This window comes from Vidua macroura, chromosome 25 (genome assembly GCF_024509145.1).
Source record: "Vidua macroura isolate BioBank_ID:100142 chromosome 25, ASM2450914v1, whole genome shotgun sequence".
NCBI lineage: Eukaryota > Metazoa > Chordata > Aves > Passeriformes > Viduidae > Vidua > Vidua macroura.
The window spans coordinates 5454471-5475594 of NC_071595.1; the positions used below are offsets into that span (position 1 = coordinate 5454471).

General features: G+C 48.8%; 1 protein-coding gene across 1 annotated transcript; it reads left to right on the forward strand.

The window, feature by feature from the left end:
• The first annotated feature begins 3844 nt into the window (after positions 1-3844).
• CTPS1 (CTP synthase 1) lies at positions 3845-20875 on the forward strand. The gene is made up of 19 exons (XM_053999105.1): positions 3845-3921; positions 4198-4374; positions 4728-4898; positions 5534-5634; positions 6760-6876; positions 7513-7596; positions 7843-7923; positions 9559-9710; positions 11195-11327; positions 12738-12826; positions 13623-13717; positions 14241-14303; positions 15080-15123; positions 15861-15957; positions 16197-16252; positions 16337-16433; positions 16707-16851; positions 17834-17925; positions 19279-20875. The coding sequence occupies exons 2-18, from the start codon at positions 4209-4211 to the stop codon at positions 17916-17918; spliced, it is 1776 nt and encodes a 591-aa protein (XP_053855080.1). The 5' UTR covers positions 3845-3921; positions 4198-4208; the 3' UTR covers positions 17919-17925; positions 19279-20875.
• The last annotated feature ends 249 nt before the right edge of the window (positions 20876-21124 follow it).

Genomic DNA, 21124 nt, shown 5'->3' on the forward strand with positions numbered 1-21124 from the left:
AGAGAGGAAGAGGCCTGAAGGTGAAACCCCCTTGCCTGAAAGAATCAAGACCTGTGGAAGGATCACAATTCTTCAGTCCCAGCGGGTTTGGGATGGCACAGCAGAGACTGATGCAGAGGGGTGCTGCCAAATGCCCCCTGACACGCAGGGCACGTGTGGTGCTCCAGGATCTGGTCCTGAGAGCAGCTCCGAGATCCCCACGGGTGTCACCACAGCCTGATCGTGTGCCTTTGTCACTGCACAAACTCTTTCACTGGTCCATTCCACCATCTAGTGGAGATCTCTGAGAGGACAGAGTGCAGCGAGGTGAGAGGGCAGGAGCTGCCACGAGACACAAAACCATAGGACAACTAAAAATAGAAACGACCTCCAAGATTATCAAGCGCAACTTCTGCCTGAATCCCACCCTGTTCACAAAATGTATCATGAAGTGGCATGGTTACTCATTTTTGAACACTTCCAAGGGCCAGTGTCTCCACTACTGCCCTGGGTATCCTGTGCCAATGCCTGCCCACTCTCTCAGTAAGAAATTTTCCCTAATATCCAACCTGAACCTCCTCTGGCACAACTTGAGGCCATTTCCCTTTGTTCTGTCACTCATCCCCTCAGCTGCTCCTCATCAGATTTGTGCTCCAGAGCACTGTACATGTAGTAACAGCTCTTGTTCCTACATAATTTTGTATCTTATTCAAGATCTGCCCAGATCCTTTGGTTGCTCAGGGTAACAGATGTGTTTACTTTGCACTTAGATGAAAACTTGAAGAGCACAAGTGTAGACTAGCAAAAGAATTTGAACATTTTACACAAACCCTGATTAATCCTGCAAATGGAGGCCTCAAGGAGCCATACAGAAGGCTCACAGGGAGCATCCTGCTGTGTGGAAATGGGGCTGGACAGTGCCTGACACTTGCCAGTGACTCCACATCACCCCTGTGAAGTTTATATTAATCACTAGGTGAAACCCAGTGATCAGCACACAGGGGAAACCAAACACACAACAGCTTTCCCAGTGTTTTCCAAGGCCTGACTGGCTCTGGATCCTGGCTTTGAATCATGTGCTGATGGGAATTGGTTAGGAGAACCTAAAAATGGGGATGATTACAGTCACCTCTATAGAAGGAAGTCCAGTATCCTACCTCAGATAGTACACACCTGCATTACTAAGGAAGAACTTCCACCCCAAACCTGAAGAAGCCTTTCAGAAGACATTTGGATCATAGCAGGAACTATTTCATCACCACTTCAGCAGTCACAGAGTAAGAACTGAGAGTGAATCTAGAGTAGGGTAGCTGACAATCACCCTCATGCCTTGATTTTTAGCTGTCTGCAATATTCTGTACTTAAAAATCAGCCAAGATTTTGCAGCTTTTCACAGGTACACTGTGACAGTGCACTTCAGCAGCACATGAGATGATGCTCTACCTGGAGGCGTTCAAGGCGAGGTTGGACAGAGCTTGGATCAACATGGGATAGTGGAAGGTGTCCCTGCCCATGGCAGGGGATGGAACAAGAGGATTTTTAAGGTTCCTTCCCACCCAAACCATTCTGGGATTCTGTGATTCCAAGTGTCCGGTCTGTCCCTGGTGATACCAGACCTCTCCTGCAAAGCCTTCTGCTTCTAACAAGGGATGGGGTCAGGGTGGATGGGGATGGTGACAGGAATGTCCTCACCCACCCTGCTGCCACCTGGGGCATGTGCAGGGCATTTGGAGTAGGCATCAGTGAGAAGAGCAAGAGCTGACAGCCACCCAACAGGACGTGAGTGAGAAGGTGCTAAGTGTACATATCAGACACCTGTGGTGATAAGCAGCGCTGGTAACAATAAAGACAATAAAGTGTTTTTTCTGCAATGCTGCAGAGAAACACCAGAAACACCCCACCAGTGTGGGGTGGCAGCCAGCCCACACTGCAGACCCCACGGGGTCTGCAAGCTCCTGGATATTCTGTCAGGAATACTCCAGTGCAGGGCCACCTTTAGCCACTTCTTTCACTGGTCACAGAGAAAAGAGTCACTGCCTGGAAATGGTATCTCAGTCTCAAAATCTTGTTGCAACAGGTCATCCTGTCACCTTCAGGAGGGACCATGTAAGAGGAGGCTGTCAATGTCCTGACTGGAATAACTGCATCTATATATATCATGCATATAATTTATGATCACTGTCATCAATATTATATACATGTAACATCACAATAAGCCTTTCCCTGTACAAATAGGCCCCTAAACTGCAAGGAAGTTCAAGTGAGTGTTTGAGGATTCCACTCTATTCATTCCTTGCATAATCCCAGTAACACATTAACATTCCCCAGAGGTATGCCAGTCCTCTCAGCAATGTTTTCCAGTTAAATTGTTTTGTTGTAAATCAAATCCTGTTAAATAAACAGAGCAGATCCATTTAATCTCATTTCACTTTTCTGAAAGGGAAATATTCAGCCTGTATTTTACTGAGAGCTGAGAACAAGGCACTGCAAGGGCAAAACTTACTGAGGGCAAAATTAAGGGTGAAACACACGTACCCACACACACCTTCACCCACTTCTGCAAAAAGCAGGTGTAATTTTGCATAACTTGAGATATTTGTGATCTGACTTTTCTGGGTCACTGTTATTCCACACCATTTAATGTTCACAATAGCTTCCACTGAGTGCAGTTCTCTCCTGAGCACCACGGGATGTCCAGCCCCTGAGGCCTTTAATGAGGCACTGAGAAAAGGATTTGTGTGTGCTGAAGTTAATGCTCACATCGAGGTTACACACATCTCCACAAGAATGGACTTCCCTTGAGCTACAAGACACGTGTCTTGTGCCTCACTCATGAAATGGGAAAAGCTGGGCTGTCTAAAGGCAGTCCTGGGAGAGCTCAGCCTCCCTGTGCCTTATCAGGATGTGCCACCAGGCAGTGACAGTGACAGCCCGAGCACACACAGCCCTTGCCTGCTGTCACCCATCTCACTGCCACCAGACCCTTGGCCACCATTCTGCAGAAAAGGTGCTGGAAATGTTTTTTTTTAATTTTCCCACTTAGGAGCTACTAATAGTACACCAGAAAACAAGAAGAGTCCTTTGTGGAGGAACATATCAGCATGGCCAGGTAATCCTGAATGCTTCCTCCAAGAGGGCAGCAGGCACGGCACTCCTGTGCACTCAGTGCAGGGTCACCCTGTGCCAGCAGCGAGGGGACAGCCCCAGCCCAGGGGAGGCAAAGAAACATCTCTGCCCACAGAGCTATCAACACCCAGGGCACATGTCCAGGGGGAAATGTGCTGGCAGGACACACGGACACCAGAAAATGAGACCAACAGTGAGAGAATCCACCTCTAGTGCAGCTGAGGGAGCTGGGAAGGGGCTCAGCCTGGAGAAAAGGAGGCTCAGGGGGGACCTTGTGGCTCTGCACAGCTCCTGCCAGGAGGGGACAGCCGGGGGGGGTCGAGCTCTGCTCCAGGGAACAGGGACAGGAGGAGAGGGAACGGCCTCAGGCTGGGCCAGGGCAGGCTCAGGGTGGACAGTGGGAATTTCTTCACTGAAAGATTGTCCTGGCCTAGACTGCTCAGGGCAGCGGTGGAGCCCCTATCCCCAGAAGCGTTCCAGAAAGGTGTGGATGTGGCACTTGGGGACATGGTGAGCGGGTGTTAGTAAGGGCCTTTCCCGCCCTCGTTCACCCCGCGATCCCAAGAGCGCTCCCGCTCTCCGTGAGGCGCTGAGGGGCGGGGCGGGGCAGAGGGCGGGGCTATCCCGCTCCGGCCACGCCCCCGCTCTCAGGCTCTGAGCCCGCCCCCCACCCCGCCCCGCCCCGCGCAGGCGCAGAGGCGCAGCCGGGCCTCATGCGGTTCCCAGCCGAGCCGGCCGGGAGCGGCGCCGCGCGCGCTCCGCACCTCCCGCCCGCTCCCCCCGCGCGCGCGCTGTCGGCGCGCCCGGCGGCCCCAGGTGAGGGCAGCGGGCGGGACCATCCGCGCGGCGCCGGGGGGGGGAGCGGTGGGAGCGGGCGGGCGGCAGAGCGGGAGCACGCGGGCCCGGCGGCGCGGCCACGCGGGCGGCGCGCGGCGGAGGCGGGAGTTCGCGGCGGGAGGAGCGGGCAGGGCACCGGCCCTCAGCGGCGGGCGGGGAGCGGCCCGCGGGCCGCTGTCAGGAATGGCAGCGCCCGGGGCGCGTCCCGCTCGCAGAGCCCGCGCTGAGGCGGTGCCGGTGTCTTGTCGCGTCCAGGCGCGGGGCAGATGAAGTACATCCTGGTCACGGGCGGGGTGATCTCGGGCATCGGCAAGGGGATCATCGCCAGCAGCATCGGCACCATCCTCAAGTCCTGCGGGCTGCATGTCACCTCCATCAAGATCGACCCCTACATCAACATCGACGCCGGCACCTTCTCCCCGTACGAGCACGGTGAGTGCCCCGCGTGCTCGGTGTCCGGGTCTGCCGTGGGGCGCCGGGGCTGTCTCGGCTTGCCGTGAATCAGCTCCTTTGTACGAGCCTCTGTGCCTGGTGCTGAGCCTGCCAGCGCTGCGGCCCGGCTGGTGGGGCTGCTGTGCCCGCGGCACAGATGTGCTCTGGCCTGTTCTTGCTGCTGCCTCAAGGGGTTCAGTCCCCGCTTCTGCGCTGGTCCTCTCGGTTACAGGAGGCTTTTAGTTCTGCTCGCCACTCCTAAACTTACTGCGGCAGTCGGGGAAGGAGTTTCCTTACGTTGAATTCTTCCACGTGCCTGACACGTGTGTTTGTGTGTGTTTCTGTGGCTGCAGGAGAGGTGTTTGTGCTGGATGATGGAGGGGAAGTGGACCTGGACCTCGGGAACTACGAGCGCTTCCTCGATATCCGACTCACCAAAGACAACAACCTGACCACGGGGAAGATCTACCAGTATGTCATTAACAAGGAGAGGAAGGGAGATTATCTTGGCAAAACGGTCCAAGGTGATGCAAAACTTCTTTCCTGGTGCTTAGAAGTGCATTCTGTATTTCAGTCCTGGCTGGATGCTTTTGCCTTTCATCTTTGCTTGAGGCTCTGGACCATCCTGCTTGTTTTTGGACTGTGCTGGGCTTGGGTCCAGCTGTCTAATGTACCCAGTGATAAATGTGAACAGAATTCAGACTAATACACTTTGGGGTTGTTTGTTAGCTGGTTAAAGTGGTAAATGCTTTTGTTAACTCATGTCATTAGAAAACCCAAAGAATTTGTGAGTATCAGATCTGTCCATTTCCTTTTCAACCACTCTCCACAGGTGGTTGACATTAGACTTTTACAGACAGTTAAAAACAGAGTAACTTTCTCTGCTTAGAGCAAAGAACAGTTTGTGCTTGAATCTTTCAGCTTAAAGGAAATGTTGCTTACGTGTGTTTAAATTAAGGCAGGGTTCAATTTCCTGCCAAGGCACTTGAAAATCACAGCCAAGAATAATCACTTCAAAAATGCATAGTTCTTTAAAGACTAAAATTCCTGCTCAAGCCATATGGGAAGCTGGCTAGTGACTGTCAATAATTTGCTCTCTAATGAGTTAAGAGGGAGAAACGTGTGGGGGCTTTAACCCTTGCCTGGGTTTCTTTTCCAGTTGTTCCCCACATCACAGATGCCATACAGGAATGGGTAATGAGGCAGGCACAGATTCCCGTGGATGAAGATGGCATTGAACCCCAAGTTTGTGTGATTGAGGTTTGTAACTTTTAAAAACCAGGTAGTTTTGTTTCTTGTATGCAGTATGGGTTAAAAATTCCCCTTGTTAACTTCACTTACTCTATAATTTTTGAATTGCAGCCTGCAGCTGCCTCATGAGGGGCAGCCCCACAGGACCCCAGGGAACTACTGGAGCTGTGTCAGGGGAGATCTGGGCTGGAGCTCAGGGAAAGGTTCTTCCCCCTGAGTGTGCTGGCACTGCCCAGGCTCCCCAGGGAATGGGCACGGCCCCGAGGCTGCCAGAGCTCCAGGGATGCCCAGGGTGGGGTTGTTTGGGGTAGTCTGGGCAGGGCCAGGGGCTGCACTTGGTGGATCCCTTCCAGCTCAGGATATTCTGTGAATCAACCTACAGAATGAATTTTTTAGCTCTTGTAACTCAATATGCCAGTCTGAGTTAATTGTGCTGTGCCCTCTTCTTGGTGCGTGGAGGGAGGGGAGGTAAATCCCCTCTGGGAACAGTTGTCTTTCCTCCTCCGAGTGACCAGTTCAAGCACAGATATGCGACAGGGAATGGCACAAGTTAGTGGTGGCAGTTCTCAGCATGTTCGTGGAACATTCTGCTGCCAGAAGGAGATGGAGCAGGGCAAAGGCTCTGACACTGCTGAGCTGGCTGCTGGGATATGCTAACACAGGAGAGGGAGCTTGTCACAGAGCCCGGGTCATGGTGACTTGGACTCTGCCTGCAGCTTGGGTGCCAATTTCTGTGCCAGGATCAAAGCTGAGATCTCAAGTACCAAGGAGGCACTGTCTGACAGGGCCTGGGAGGCTCCAAGTATAGTCTTGCATCTGTTCCTGCATGTGTCCACTCTGTATAGTTCCTAAAACTTAACAGAAATTTTGCTTCTCAGTGCCACCTAATGTTCATAAATCATAATTTTCACATCTAAGTCTTTTCTCTGAATAGAAAATAGAAGTCAAGCTGATGTCTCTGGAGAGGTGCTGCCCATAGGGGAAGCTGGTTTTCTTGTGGCTTTTTGATTTGTAGGGAAATTATGTACCTGGAGTACCTGGAGTAGATTGTTAGGTATATTTTCATGTCTCTAGTGTACACCTCAGGTGCTGTTTTGGCAGTAGCTGTAATTGCCAGTGTCTGTGTGTTGCCAGCTCGGGGGCACCGTGGGTGACATCGAGAGCATGCCTTTCATCGAGGCCTTCCGCCAGTTCCAGTTCAAAGCCAAAAGAGAGAATTTCTGTAACATTCACGTCAGTCTGGTTCCCCAGGTAAGGACCCAAAACATACTGGTGGTCAGAGGCTTCCTCAGTCCAAAATTTCCTAAACAGGTGTTTCTGAAATGCTGTATCTCTAAGTGCTGTTACTTTTGTATTTCTGTGTATATGTAAACTTCTGGCAGAAATGCAGAGATTATATGCTTATGTATTTAAAAAGGAATTGAACAGGAATTCTTCAAAGGGTGTAAACGTGTAATAAACGCTTGGGAGTTGCAGAAATGCAGCATGAGTATCCCTTGTGTCAGACTGAACTGGATTTGACAGAGCAAATTGATAATTATGGAGTGCAGATCAGTCTTTGTTCTCTTTTCCTTTTTCCCATTCTGTCCAGGCCAGGTGATTTATAGAGAAAAAACAGAAATACAGAACATCAGGTATTTGGAGGGAGCTGTGGATAAACCTTAGGCTCTCTGTCCCTCTCCTTCCTGCACTCCAGGGGGCACGTTGGAACTCGGGTTCCTGCTGTTGCTTTCAGTCCTGGGGATTAAAATGGGCTACGTGAGGTTCATGTGAATTGTCCAAGAACTGAGTCAAAAGTTTTTATGAGATGTCTGAGAGTCCTGATTAACCTGCTGAATCATTGCTGCTTATCACAATCTGATGCACCAACTGCTCTTCTCTGACCAGCCGAGCTCGACAGGGGAGCAGAAGACCAAACCCACCCAGAACAGTGTTCGTGAGCTCAGAGGTCTCGGGCTCTCTCCAGATCTGGTAAGGTTTGTGTTGCATGGCTTTGAATGTAAAAATCTGGCATGTTGCAACAGCAGTCTTGTCTAAGTAATGCTTAATTTGAGAGCTCTTGTATAGTGGTGATAAATAAGGAAAAGAAATGGAGTTGTGGGTTTTTTTTCTCAAATCACAGAGACTGCACAAAGACAGCTCTTTTTAGAGGTTTGTTTTATGAATGCCTGAGTGTTTCTGTTTGGCATCACAACCCTCATGTTGCTGCTCTGTTAGATTGTTTGCAGGTGCTCCACTCCACTGGATACCTCAGTAAAAGAAAAGATTTCCATGTTCTGTCATGTTGAACCAGAACAGGTAAGGATTGCTGTCTGTGCTTCCTTGCAGTAAATACTGGAGGTGTTTGTCAGATGCTGAGGGGAGTTTTGTGTAGAGCAGCAGTTCTAGCTCTGTGTTTTGGTAGCTGCATAATTCATTTGCTGCTTTGTCTTACCTCTCTTCCTGATACATGTTACTAAATCAATTCTTTTTGTGCCAGCACTCAGGTTTTCTTGTAAGGTGATTGGTGTAAGCTTAGAGGATTCTATGGTATCCAAGGTGATTTCTGAATCACTGTTTTGACCTTAATTACAGTTCCACATTCCTTCTGTGAACATAGAAGAATGAAATTTTCCAGTATTTAGAGGTGAAAACATTACCTTAAGTTAGTTGTAAAGGATATATGACTGTACTTCATACACTGCTCTTTTCACAATATTATTCTTCTGTCCACAAATTCTTGAAGAGAGATTTCACAGGGAGGTTGAAATGGTGTTTGGGAGGAGCATTGCTTCACTTGAAGGTTGTGATATGCACAAATTCCATTTTTGCATGATTCTTTCTATACTGAGACTTGTAACACATTCTAAGATGGACCTTGGAAAATAGTCAAAAGTATGTAGACGGAGTTTTAGCACTTTCCAATCCAGCTGGAGCTGGAAAACGTTGTCTTTTTGTGAAAGACTGAGTATAACTTTGCAATCCCAGGTTCTGTCAAGTAATTTTTATTAATCTGTTCTACAGCAAGACCAAACTTGAGTCCTGCAATTTCAGGCACTGCACTGTTGGCAATAATGTTGATGTGTCATCAGTAAAATATCTACCTCTTGTTGGCTAGGAATTCAAAATAAGTTGGCTCTTGTCCCTTTCCAGGAAGTTTAATGCAGTTCTATGTAGTTGTTGCTCTGACTGCTGTTGCACTTGGATTGAGAAGTGAACAGCACTGAGGGTAAAAGAAGAAGATGTGCAGCCAAGGAGGTTTGACTGGTGCAGTACTGAACTCTGCATTCCTCTGCTTGAAATGAGGATTTCAAAAAGTTTTGCCAGTGTGTTTTGGATCCTTAAAGTACAGGTTCATTATTAATGGACAGGTGACAGTTGTTCTGAGCCATCTTTTGCCATTTCAGTGAACTGGAACTGTTGATATAGATTTTCCTCATTGACCTAAGAATTCTTTTCTCCTAATTGTGTAATCTCAGATTTGATGAGGGGTACCCTGTAAAATATATGGGGGTCACAGATTTCCCTGGGTTTCACTCAGACTGGGGGAGCCCTGGTTAGGAAGGAGGAAGCTGTGCCTGTGGCAGTTTGACTGTAGCTGCACTTGGGATTCTGTATCACAGGAGTCTCTCTGGAGTGTTCTTTGAACTTTGCTGAGTGCTGCTCACGTAATGTGCTGGGCAGCTGACTCTCCTGCTGCTGGGTTACTGTGTTATGGCCCTTCCCAAGGGGCTCCAGGGAGCACTAATGCCTTGGAAGTGCTGAAGAATGGCTTTTTCAAGCATAAGGAAACCAGTATTAAGCTACTGATATGTTATTCAACACGTTATTGCCTGGAAGTCTAGGTGGTCATATGGTTTTCTGCTAGGGACAGGAACTCTGAATAGCTGAGTAAAAATGATTGTACAGGCACTGGATGGCTGTGTTTTAATGGCACCCTTATTTTATGAACAGGTCATTTGTGTTCATGATGTCTCCTCTATCTACCGGGTTCCTCTGCTGTTGGAGGAGCAGGGAGTTGTGGATTACTTCAGGCACAGGCTGGACCTTCCCATCGAGAGGCAGCCCAGGAGGATGCTCATGAAGTGGAAGGAGATGGCTGACAGGTGAGCTGCACTGCTGGGCACACTGCAGCACACTTCAGGATTTCTTTTCTTGGGTTGTTGGTAGTTTGAGATGATGAGTGTTATTTCCTATTCCTCAAGTGTTCTTAGATGTTCACATTGGTTTTTTTCTTTTGCTCAGAGCCCCTTCCAAACTTTGAGTGTTTCCAAGGTGGGGAATCCACAGCTGCTGTAGATGATCTGTGCCAGTGCCTCACCACTGTCATTGTACAAAATTTCATCCTTCTATCTAGCCTAAATCCCCCCTATTTTAGATTAAAACCATCACCACTTGTCTGGGCACAACAGACCCTCCTAAAAAGTCTGTCCTCATGTTTCACATAAATCCTCTTACTGGAAGGCTGCCATAAGGTCTCCCTGGAGCTTTTTCTTCTTCAGGCTGAGCCACCCCAATTCCCTCATTCCCTTTCTCCATAAAATCCTGTGAGATAAGCTTAGTGAGATCCTTATCTTATGTTGGAAGTGTACTGTCTGAGTCAAACTCAGCTTCAAGTAATTAAAAGCTGGACAGCTCTGCCCTCCCTTTTTATTACAAAACCTCTAAGTAACATTACAAAGTGTTGAAATCCTTTTGTAGCTATATGGAGATGTCAGGAGTGTCAAAGAATATCTTTGGGAGTGCTTTCAGGCAAGTGAGACAAGTGCTAGGTACCCGTTCTGAGACTCCTTGGACACTGGGGCTTTTTCATGTGAGGAATAGACTCACAAGAAAAATAGAGAAATGGGGAAAATAGTCTTTTCAGAAAGGGCTTGAACGTCAGCTGAAGCCTTAAATATTTTTGTTCTTACAAGAAATTAATTTTCAAGATCTGGATGCTTTCCTTGATTTCTGTGCCTGACAGAAGCCAGCCCTGTCAATAACATTTCCTTATGATGGGGAATGCTTTTGTCACCAGCTGGGCTGAAGGTATTTAGCAATTCTGAGAGAAACTTTAAACAAACTCTTGGCTGTGGCCAGGAATGCTGTGTGAGTCCTGTGCTGCCAGGTGCTGGGGATTGAAAGTGGAGGCAGCACAGCCTTAGGACTGCAGAAATGCTTTCTGTGTTTGTAGCTGCTGATACAAGCTCAGCAGCAATGTGGGAAGATACTGTGCAGTACAAACATACACCAAGCTGTGCTTTGATCCTCTCCTAGGAGTTCACTGCAGCCTTTGAATCTAATACAGCTTCCTGAAAAGGCAGTTTGGATCTGCTCAGAATGGCTTTTCATCATCAGGAGAGATGAGTTAATTTGTATGTGGCTTTCTGCAACTGTTTTCCTCAGTCATTGTTCTGGTTTTGATCTTGCTTTGATGATCCTAAATCATAATTATAATAAAAGGTCACTCTTCCAAAGATGTCAGCTCTGTTGGACACACTTAGGAGAACATAGCTGTTTGTTCCTCGGAAAGCTGAACAGAATGGAAGTGACTCCCATCCCTCTCCTGTTTCTGCTGGAATAACCTGTGTGTTCTGGTGTTCTGCAGGTACGACCGTCTGCTTGAAACATGCTCCATTGCACTGGTGGGCAAATACACCAAGTTTTCTGACTCCTATGCATCTGTCATCAAAGCCCTGGAGCACTCTGCCCTGGCCATCAACCACAAACTTGACATTAAGGTAGGGATGGGTCTGTGTGTGGGGAAAAACCTCCACCCATCCCACTTCCACCTGCAGTGCTGCCCATCCTAATTCAGATTTTCACAAACCCATAGACAGAAAGGGAGAAGTGATTCAGCCAATGAACTTCCAAATTATTCTTGCATCAAGACAGCTGTTTTGATTATAACAGCATTAAAACAGCTGTTATCAGGCCTAAACCAGCTTCAGAGCAAACCAGCCTCTCCTCCTGTGAGCTGCAGTGGCTGGAAACTCCTCAGTGCTCAGTGTTGTGTGCTGAGCTGTGACAGTGGTGGATGGATTGGAGGGGGGCACTCTCTGCTTTCATTTCTCTAACACTTGTTGCAAATGATTCTTTTTGGGGGTTGCTGCTGTTAACCTTGTGGTACTCTGGTTTTATGATGCTCCTGCCTCAGGCTTTATTGAGGTTTTCATGCTGGTTTGGATGCACAGATGCTTTCAGGGGTCTTGGTCATAGCTGAATGCTCTGAAGAGGGGAAATATGTACCTGTTGCTAGAAATTTTATTTTCATTTCAATAGACTTCTAAATGTCCAGCAGTCCCATGATGCCAGTGAGTCATGGAAATAGGTGGTTGCTTTTTAACAGTACTGATCTAGGTTAGGGTTTCCTTTCAACTTCCAAAATCAGTAGAGGTGAAAATAAGAAAAACAAGTCAGGTAAAGTGCAGACCCTGCACGTGCATCTGTGGGTATTCCCTGGCACAGCTGTGTCTGAGTGGCTCAGAAGTGACGTGATCTCTGTGAGCCTTGTGCAGGGAGATCTCGTGCTGAAGAACTGATTGGTAGTTTTGCAACTTCCAAAAAACAAACAAAAAGACAAAATGGTTCCTTAAAAGGGTTAGCAGCCTGCCAGAACATCCAGAAGTTCAGAGGTACTGGAATGCTGGAGATGAGAAAATGGAAAAATTGCAGGGTTTTTTTCCATTGTCATAACACCCTTTAATTACAGCAGCCTGCGTTTCACCATAGCCTCTTTCTTCTGCAATGCCTCTTGAAGGAGATGTTTATTTGATGAGAGAGGAATAATTTTTTCCCCTCTCTCTGTGGTGATTTGTGTCTGCACAGCCCCATGTTCCCACCTTGCATTAACACCTCACATTGAACAGTACAGGCTGGGGCTCAGGGACTTGGTGTAAGTCACAGCAGTGCTGCAGGGAGGGGAGGACAGAGAAATCATGGCTTCTGTTTGTGCACCAAGAGCAGGGTGGTGAGGAAAGGAGGTTTGTTGGCTAACAGATGGGAAATCAGCCCAGAAAAAACTATCCCTTAGGAAACAAACCCAGAGCTGTCCAGGAGGAATGATGGTGTCTTAATTTAATGAGAATTCAGGAGGTCCTGTACACTCTTGTGGCAATATCTCATCATCCTTTTCTTGGATTTCTTCCCAGTACATTGACTCTGCTGACTTGGAGCCAGACACTCTGCAGGAGGAGCCTGTCAGGTACCACGAGGCGTGGCAGAAGCTCTGTGGTGCTGAGTAAGTTCTGCTGTGGCCCCTTCCTTGGAGAATGTCTGATAAACCTGTTTTCAGCACACTGACAAGGCCCCAAACACCTGTCAGGGGCATTTAGGATAAGGTGTTCAATGGAGGATTGTTAAATAAGTGAGGGAGGTGGGGGAAATGATCATGCTGGTGAGGATATGCACACCTGCATGATCAGGTGAAAACAGAGGAAATCAGGAGAAAGGAAAGATTCTGGTGAAGGCTGTTAAAGCCAGAGTGAGAATGGAAGGTGTAAATGGGGTAACAAGTTCTTCAGAAATAAAGTGTGAGAGGGGGAAAAGCATTAGTATGCAGAGGAGTGCCAAGAATTAGCACAAAAACAAGAACAAGTGGGGCCTGTTACCCCTCAGGGCAGCAGGATTTGAGTGAGAGCAGAAGAAAGAACCTCCTGCAGAGTTTGATGTTAGGACAACCTGACACTGTATCCAGGGGTTTCCTCCAGCATGGGCCTGGCTGGGTGATGTGTTTGCAAACATGTTTGGTGTGAGTCTCACAGCATGAACCATTTCAGCATGGTAACCTATGATAGATTTGGGATCTCTCTTTGGGAAGGTAAAATTGGCATTTATGAAATATTTCCCCCTCTTTATGTGACAGCTCATGTGAAGTCATGTGGAAACTGCTGCAGCCAGGCCTTGCCACGTGGCTACTTCAGAGCCCTTTTCAGGGGAGAGGTCTTGCAAGGCCAAGATTTTATGGGAGGGAGGTGATTTGTGGGTGTGTGGTTTGGGGCAGCCATGCTGAATGGAATCTTTTCATCCTCATGCAGTGGAGTTCTGGTTCCTGGTGGATTTGGTGTTCGAGGGACAGAAGGCAAAATTCAAGCTATTTCCTGGGCAAGGAAACAGAAAAAACCCTTTTTAGGTGAGAAACATGTTTCATCCATAAGAAGAAATAAAGGAAAGGAAGCTGAAAAACAGCCTAACTGGTGTGCAGCAGGAGTTCCCCTGATTTTCATTGGTGTCTGGGATGAGCAGTTTTGAAGGCAGTGATCTGTGCTCAGCTGAGCAGGGAATGCAGCCTCACCCCTGGTTAGCTCTGAAGTGGTCAGAATTGGCTGGGATGTGCTGAGAAGGAGTCTGTAATGAGGGGTCAGCAGTCTGGGGATGTTTCAGATCAGGCTGTGGTGATCTTGGCACCAAGAAATACGAGACTGCATTTCAGTGAAGTGTCTGTGGTGAGAGACTCAACTGGTGTATGAGCAGAGGGGATGGGAAAGGGAGGGAAGTAAAGCTTGTCAGGACTACAGACCCCTAAGTCCCAGTGAAAGATTTGCCTCATGCAGGTTTTCCTGTGACTCAGGATACTCTGTGAGGGTGTGTGTGCTTTGCAGCATGGGCAGAGGTCCTTGTCCTGACCTGATCCATGTCCTGCCTTTCCTCCACAGGAGTCTGTTTGGGAATGCAGTTGGCAGTGGTGGAGTTTGCTCGCAGTGTCCTTGGTTGGCAAGGTAATGGCACGAAACCCTTCCTGCCTTTGGTCATTTCTTGGGTTGCTTGAGTAATACCTGGGATTTTTTTAGATATCTCTGATTTTAAATTTTTCATAGGTAGGTTTAATTTTTTACCTAGACCTGTAAAAATCTTCTGCTAATTCAAAGTAAAGAGAGCAATTTCCTTACCCTATTTAAATAAAAATCAATGGAGTAAGTTGTGCTTCTAATGACAGAAAGCTTCCTATTGCTCAACGTGAGGTTGTTAGCTCCTGAATGAAACACCTTGGCAGCTAAATTCCCACTGCAGCCAGTGGGAATAAACCCAAAAAGCAATTCAGCCAGCCAGCAGTTGCAGCTCCTTCAGTGAGTGGAGTTACCTTCTGAGCCCCACTACTTGGATTGAGCAGGTCCCTGTTAACAGAACTCCCTTCAGAGAGTGCTAAATTGAGTTCTCAGCCTGACTCTTTGATTCTCTCCAGTAATGAGGGTGGGGAAAAAGGAGTTTCTCAGACCATTCTGCTCCTTTCCCCCTCCCTGCCTTTATTTCTGTATTTGAAGCTGTTGAACGTGTGTTTTTCCTGAATGAGGGTGGGTTATCCTACAAGTGCAGCCTTTGAAATTGACACTGAACAGCGCTGGCAGCCCTGTTCCTGCTGCCTGGGGTGTTGTGTGCCTGAGGGGGGGCTCAGCAGAGCTGGGGATGAGGAGCAGCTGTCCCTGGGGCAGGTCCTGGAGGTGATGCCATGGTGTGAGCCACTCGGTGTTCCTGACTGCTGAACATTACGTTGCAGATGCGAACTCAACAGAGTTTGACCCCAAAACTTCTCATCCAGTGGTGAGTTTATGGTGATTTACTTGTGATATCCTTACTTGACTTCCCTGCACATCCCTGGGCATGATTGCCAGGGGAAGCTGTGGCTGCCCCTGGATCCCCCAGAGTGCCCAAGGCCAGGTTGGACAGGACTTGGAGCAGCCTGGGACAGTGGAAGGTGTCCCTGCATGGCAGGGGTGGCACTGGATGAGCTTTAAGGTCCCTTCCAACTCGAACTGTTGTGTGATAGCTCCAGACAGATCTGAATTCCTGGGAGCATGTGTGAAAGGCTCTGTGTTTCTGGTCCAGGGTCTGCCATAATGATTGGCTTCTGCTGTAATTTAAAATGCTACTCAAAGTGAGGAAGTTATCAGAAAACAGCTTATGATGTTACTTATCAAAGAGTGAGCAATTGTGATTTGGGTTTTTCCATAAATTTGCTTGTTTGTTTAACATGCAGTTCAGTAAACAGCACAGTATTGGTGTGTGCAATCTGTGTAAGCGCTGAGGCCATTTCCTCTGTGAAAGTTCCCTGAATATCCACAAACCTCCCATATGTGCTGTGCAGCCTGTACTGAACAACTCAGCCAGCTAACCTAGTTCTCTTGGTCTGCCTTGTCAAGACAGGGAACATGGGCTGGTTTCCTTGGTTTTTTGCATGACTGTTGGTGGGATTTTTTTTTTTTCCTTCTGTGTGTCAGAGTCTGCCTGTTACTGTTATTCTTTCCTGATTCTCACTTCCCTCTGAATGCTTTCCACAGGTCATAGACATGCCAGAACATAATCCTGGGCAAATGGGTGGGACAATGAGGCTTGGCAAGAGGAGGACACTTTTCCAAACCAAGAATTCAATCATGAGTAAGGCACTTCTTGCCTCTTCTGGAAATGTTTCCTGGAATGGCTTGCATGTGTGTGGGATGGGGAAGTGAGGCCTGGGGATGTTGGAGCATCCTTGAATGGCAGGTGTTCACAGGCTGTTCTGGTGGGGAATGGGGATCAGGGAATTCGATCCCCTGCAGAAGTGGCAGATTCTGAAAGATGCTGACAAGTGAATGTGCTAAAAGCTGTGCTCTGAGAACATCTTCCTTCTGCTGCAGGGAAGCTGTATGGAGATCACGATTTCTTGGAAGAGAGACACAGACACAGATTTGAGGTAAAAATGCTCATGTAGGTATTGAACTTTCCTGTGTAATCCAGACACCAGAGATCATGGCTTGTCTTGCTCCTGGTTTTCTAGGTCAATCCAGAGCTGAAAAAGTGTTTTGAAGAGCAAGGTCTGAAGTTTGTGGGGCAGGATGAGGAGGGAGAGCGGATGGAAGTGGTTGAGCTGGAAGGTGAGTGCTTAAGCAGTTGGTTTGTGGGTGTGGGATGGACAAGGGAAAGTGTTGGAGGGTAATGGAGCAGGTTTTCATGGGGGATCCATTCAGACTGTCTCAATTCCATCCATAAAATGATGGTAAAAATAAAATCCCATGTTGCTCTCCATTTATGGACAAAAATGGAAATGATACTTCCATCATCAGGGATTCAACATAATCAGGATTTCACCTGCAACTCAGCCACAAGCTTGAGAGACTTGACATGAATGTTTTGTTTGTTCCTCTCAGAGCATCCTTTCTTCGTTGGTGTTCAGTATCACCCCGAGTTCCTCTCCAGGCCCATCAAGCCATCACCCCCATACTTTGGGCTCCTCCTGGCATCTGCAGGGAGACTCACCCACTACCTGCAGAAGGGCTGCAGGCTCTCCCCCAGGTGGGTTTAAGACTGTCCCAGTCAGAGCTGTCACAGAACAGTGCTGCTTCCAGCAGGATAACCCAGAGCATCCTCTTGGCACAGAGCTCCTGGGGATAACTGGTATTGCACCCCTCCTTCTTTCCACTCTTTTGAAAGCTTTTGAAATCTGGTGTGTTGAGGATGATTGTGGGGCCACAGAGCTGTCCTGCACAGAGGCCTTGGCTTCAGGGAGAGGAGATCTGCAGCCTTGTGCTGTGTCAGTCAGGGTCTTTGGGGAGACTGAGGTTGGGCCTGCTCTTTTATGTGACTGGAGACCTCATGGGCTTTTCCCTACATTCTTTAGACAAGTCCCATGTACAGGCTGGTCCATAAGAAACTTGTTCCTGTTGCTGGTTTAAAGATCAGGCCCTGGTGGTTGCAGCCTTTTATTTTTTTTTTTTTGGACTTCAGTATTCTTTGTTTCAGTTTGGAAAGCAAGTGGTGTTTTGGGTGGATTTAATGGTGCAGTTACTTGGTGCTGCTGTTCCCCAGTGCCTGCAATTCCCTTTGGCACTCAGGACTGTGCAACAAACACTTGGTACAGACCTGTTCTCCTCCTCACAGAGGGGTTGCTGAGTGCTGACAGGCACTAAACAAAAACCAGACCAAATGCAGAGGAGAATTAGCAGTGCCTGTGTCAAACCCAGGCAAATGCAATGCCAAAAGGAAAGTGTTGCTTTGTGGGCTGAGCTGCAGTGCAGCTGCACCACGGATTCCTGTGTTGGTGCCAACATCAGAGTGGTCAGGTGTGGTCCAGAAGAGTTTCATGTGTGAGGCCCTCTCATTTCAGAGCCTCCAAGGGTGGAGGGATATTTTAATTCTCTGCTTTTGCACATTTGAGTTTGAAATGGCTCCTCGCAGCAGAGGAGCTGAAGTTTTCCCTGTGCTGCAGCATCCCACATTAATTTTCTGTCCTTAAAGCACTTGTGCTCCCTTAACCCCAAATCTTTTACTCCTGCAGGGACACCTACAGTGACCGGAGTGGCAGCAGCTCTCCTGACCTAGAGATAACAGAACTGAAGTTCCCTTCAGCAAATCACGACTGATCTCCTGGTAATGTTCAATGATCTCAGCCTCTTCCTTTTGGAAAAAAATTCTTGGTCAGTCTTTGCTCCTGGCAACTGAGCAAAGAGTTATTTGGTAGAAAGACCAAAGAGTTATTTGGTAGAAAGACACCATGAGATATGCTGGTGCTCACACATGTGTTCCAGCTGTGCTGGGGGCTGGGTGCTGCCTCTGTCTGTACAACAGCTGGGGATGGGTGTCCCCTTAGTAAAGTGGCACACAATAAAATACAAACACAAACAGCAATTTGGGGTTAGATTCAGATAAAAGCACTAGTGGAGCACACCTGAAAATGAGGGCAGAGCTACACAAGGGGTTCCTGGGTTTAGGAAATTCAGTATTTTGCAGTCCCTCACTGTAGTAAAAGAGTATCTTGGAAGTATCCACTGTGTCCATCTCCTGGGACAGCAGATCCTGTCAGACCTAGGGCTCAAGCTCTGCTCTGTAAGGGCTGCAGGTGTTACAGGATGTGAAAACTGGATGTACACAGTCCTGGAAAGGAGAAGACACTAAAGCCTGGCACTCAGACTGCACCAGCAAAACAGGCAGACTTTATAAATTTGCATTCTCCCTCTGTGCAGTGGGTGATCATGGATGTGACGTGTGGCTGGTTTGTGTGGGGGTTTTGCAGGAGTTGGGCAGCACTGGCACACACCTGTGGGGTGACAGCAGGGCTCCACTGCCGAGTGCCAGGGCACTGAAGAGGTCCAGCCCTTCCTGCCCCTTCCCTTTGTGTTACTGACACTGCCAGAGTGACCTGCAGAGGGAAAGCAGGGTCAGCCCCAGTCTGTCACAGGAGTGCTCCCCAGCCCTGGGCACAGGACTGGGGCCAGATGTGATTGCTGGGTGTTGGGTGTTCCACAACACCCAAGAGCTGAAGAATTCTCCCTGTAAATTTTGATCCTAAAGATACTCTGAACCTTGGTCTCTCTGACAGTATTCCCTGTGTTCTCTCATGTGGCAGGAGGTGGCTTGGAGGCTGTCCCCACATGAGGCAGCTGTGGGGAGGGTGGCAGTGTCCCTGGGACTTGTCTCAGCCCAGCTCTCTTAGGGCTGCAGCACAGTGAAAATGTTGCTTTGGTGCTGGCCATGGGCAGGGGTTCAGTCCTGGCTGAGCTGTGCTGTGTGCTGTGCTGTGTGGAAGGAGCTCGTGTCCAGGGGAGCAGTTCAGTGCCTTTGGAGGTGCCACAGTGCCCCTGTGAAGCTGGCAGACACCCCCGAGCTGGGCACAGGGCTCTGGCCAGGGCCCACGTGTCAGACTCTGCCTCCAGTGCTGTGCAGTTCCAGCCTCTGGCTCTTCCCTGTCAGTAATTCCTGCTCCTTTTCTCTCTCCCCCTCCAGGTGTGTCCTTGCTGCAGAGAGGAGTCTCCATTAGGTTTTCCAGGTGTTCTTACAGCAGTAGCTTCGACACCCTCAGCTTTGGGCTTTCCTAACCTATGGGTTTATAATTTTTGTTCTATTTCCTCAGCTCTTCTGTCCTTCCTTTATTTTCTCTATAGATCTTGGTTATTCGTGGAGTAGAGCTCACAGAGGCCCCTCCAGACTTCCTTCAGTTGAAGGTCAAAGCAAACTGGGCTGTGGGATTTGCTGTATTGAGGGGAATCCCTGCACTGGGAAGGACGTGTACCATGGGAGTGCTTGGCATCAGGGTGCCTTGGACACTGAGAGTGGAGTTGCTTTCTCCAGTCTTTCTGCTCCCTCCTCAGTCTTTACTTACTGGTGAAATTATGGATGGCATAAGATTTTGGGGGCTGGCTTAGTGTCTGAGCTGGGCTGTGCTGCAGAGAGGGCTCTGGGCAGCTTCATGCAGCCTTTTTCATTTGGTTTGTGTTTTTTTTTTTTTTTCAGGGAAAGGGGGAAGGGGATGATTTCTGGTTTGTTTCTGTTTTTTTTCAGTAGCATTTGCAAACCTTTGGCACTGGTGCTCTTGGTGCATTCATTGTCACTGAATTTGTAACCAGGAAGATCTTCCTGGAATAGTGTTACTCTGGAACATGCTCAGCTCTGGCTGACATGTCACTGCAGGGATGTGATTAACTGGGATCAGGTGGGGTGGCAGCAGAACAAAGCTGCCAGGGAAGCCCTGACCCCAGGGGTCCACGTGAGCCCTCCCTGTGCTCCTGGAGCTGCTCCAGGGCCTGGGAAACTCCGACCCCTTGCATCAAGGGGGAGATGAGAACAGAGTGAACCACTGAACCACTTCCACTTCTGCCTTGAACTGTGTCCCTGGCCTGGGACACAGCAGCTCCTGGTGCTTTTTTGTGGATTTGAAGCAGAGCCTTTTGTTGCCTTTTTGTCCACATTGGAGCCGTGTCCTGGGCTCCTGCAATGAGAGCCCTTCCTCCTCCAAGGGCTGTGTCTGAGGGAGGGGCTCACCTCCCCTCGGTGTCACCTGCCTTGGGTGGTGGCTGTTGCTGTCCAGCTCTGTGGTGCTGAGGGGCTGAACTGCCTCAGGTCCCTGCCTGCTGCTGCCATGGAACACCCTGTGTTGGCCTTTGATTGAGGGGGAAGTAAGGAAGGAAGGAAAGCGTCTCCCTTGTCTGATATTGCACACTCAGACTTCAGCAGCTCCGTGGAGTTTGGGAGAGCTGCACGGTCAGACCTGGCTGGGCCACAAAACCAAACCCTGTCCCTCCACAGTGATCTCCTCCCCAGCCCCCCTTGCTTTAGTCCTCAGTTGTTTTAAATATTACCTATTAAGCTGCTGTGAGCCCGGAGAGCTTCGAGCATTCCTCGTGTGCCAGTTCCAGCTGTTGTGCAGGAATTCTCGAGTTGCAGTGCTCTGCTGCTGCCCAGTCCTGCCCTGGCCTGGCTGTCCTGGGGCAGGGTGAGATCTTCCCTCAGCCGCAGCACAACTTTTTTTTTCTCCTGAAATACTTGTTTTGGCCAAAACCATGCAACTGACTCAGTCATTAAATGCTCATTTGTAACAAACTGAGTAAGGAGCCCTGAGCCTGCTCTGTTCTTGCCTGCTTGGAGGGAGGGAAGGGAAGGACTGAAGCACAAAAATGCCCAATCTTGAATTAATCCCCTCTAAGCTAGCAAAAACGTGTGAGCTGTATTCACAGTGGGTTTGGATGTGGAGCTCCAAAGTCTGAAGTTACTGAGCTTCCTTCCAGCCCTGGAGAAACCTGGGGAGCCCGGGCTGAGCCTGCAGGTTTTGCAGGGCACAAAAGGGTTTCCAGTG

Coding starts and splice junctions, on each gene's coding strand:
- CTPS1 (XM_053999105.1), top strand. CDS start 4,209: ATGAAGTACATCCTGGTCACGGGCGGGGTGATCTCGGGCATCGGCAAG. Junction 7,597..7,842: donor TCGGGCTCTCTCCAGATCTG/GTAAGGTTTGTG, acceptor CTGCTCTGTTAG/ATTGTTTGCAGGTGCTCCAC. Junction 16,253..16,336: donor GACACAGACACAGATTTGAG/GTAAAAATGCTC, acceptor CTGGTTTTCTAG/GTCAATCCAGAGCTGAAAAA.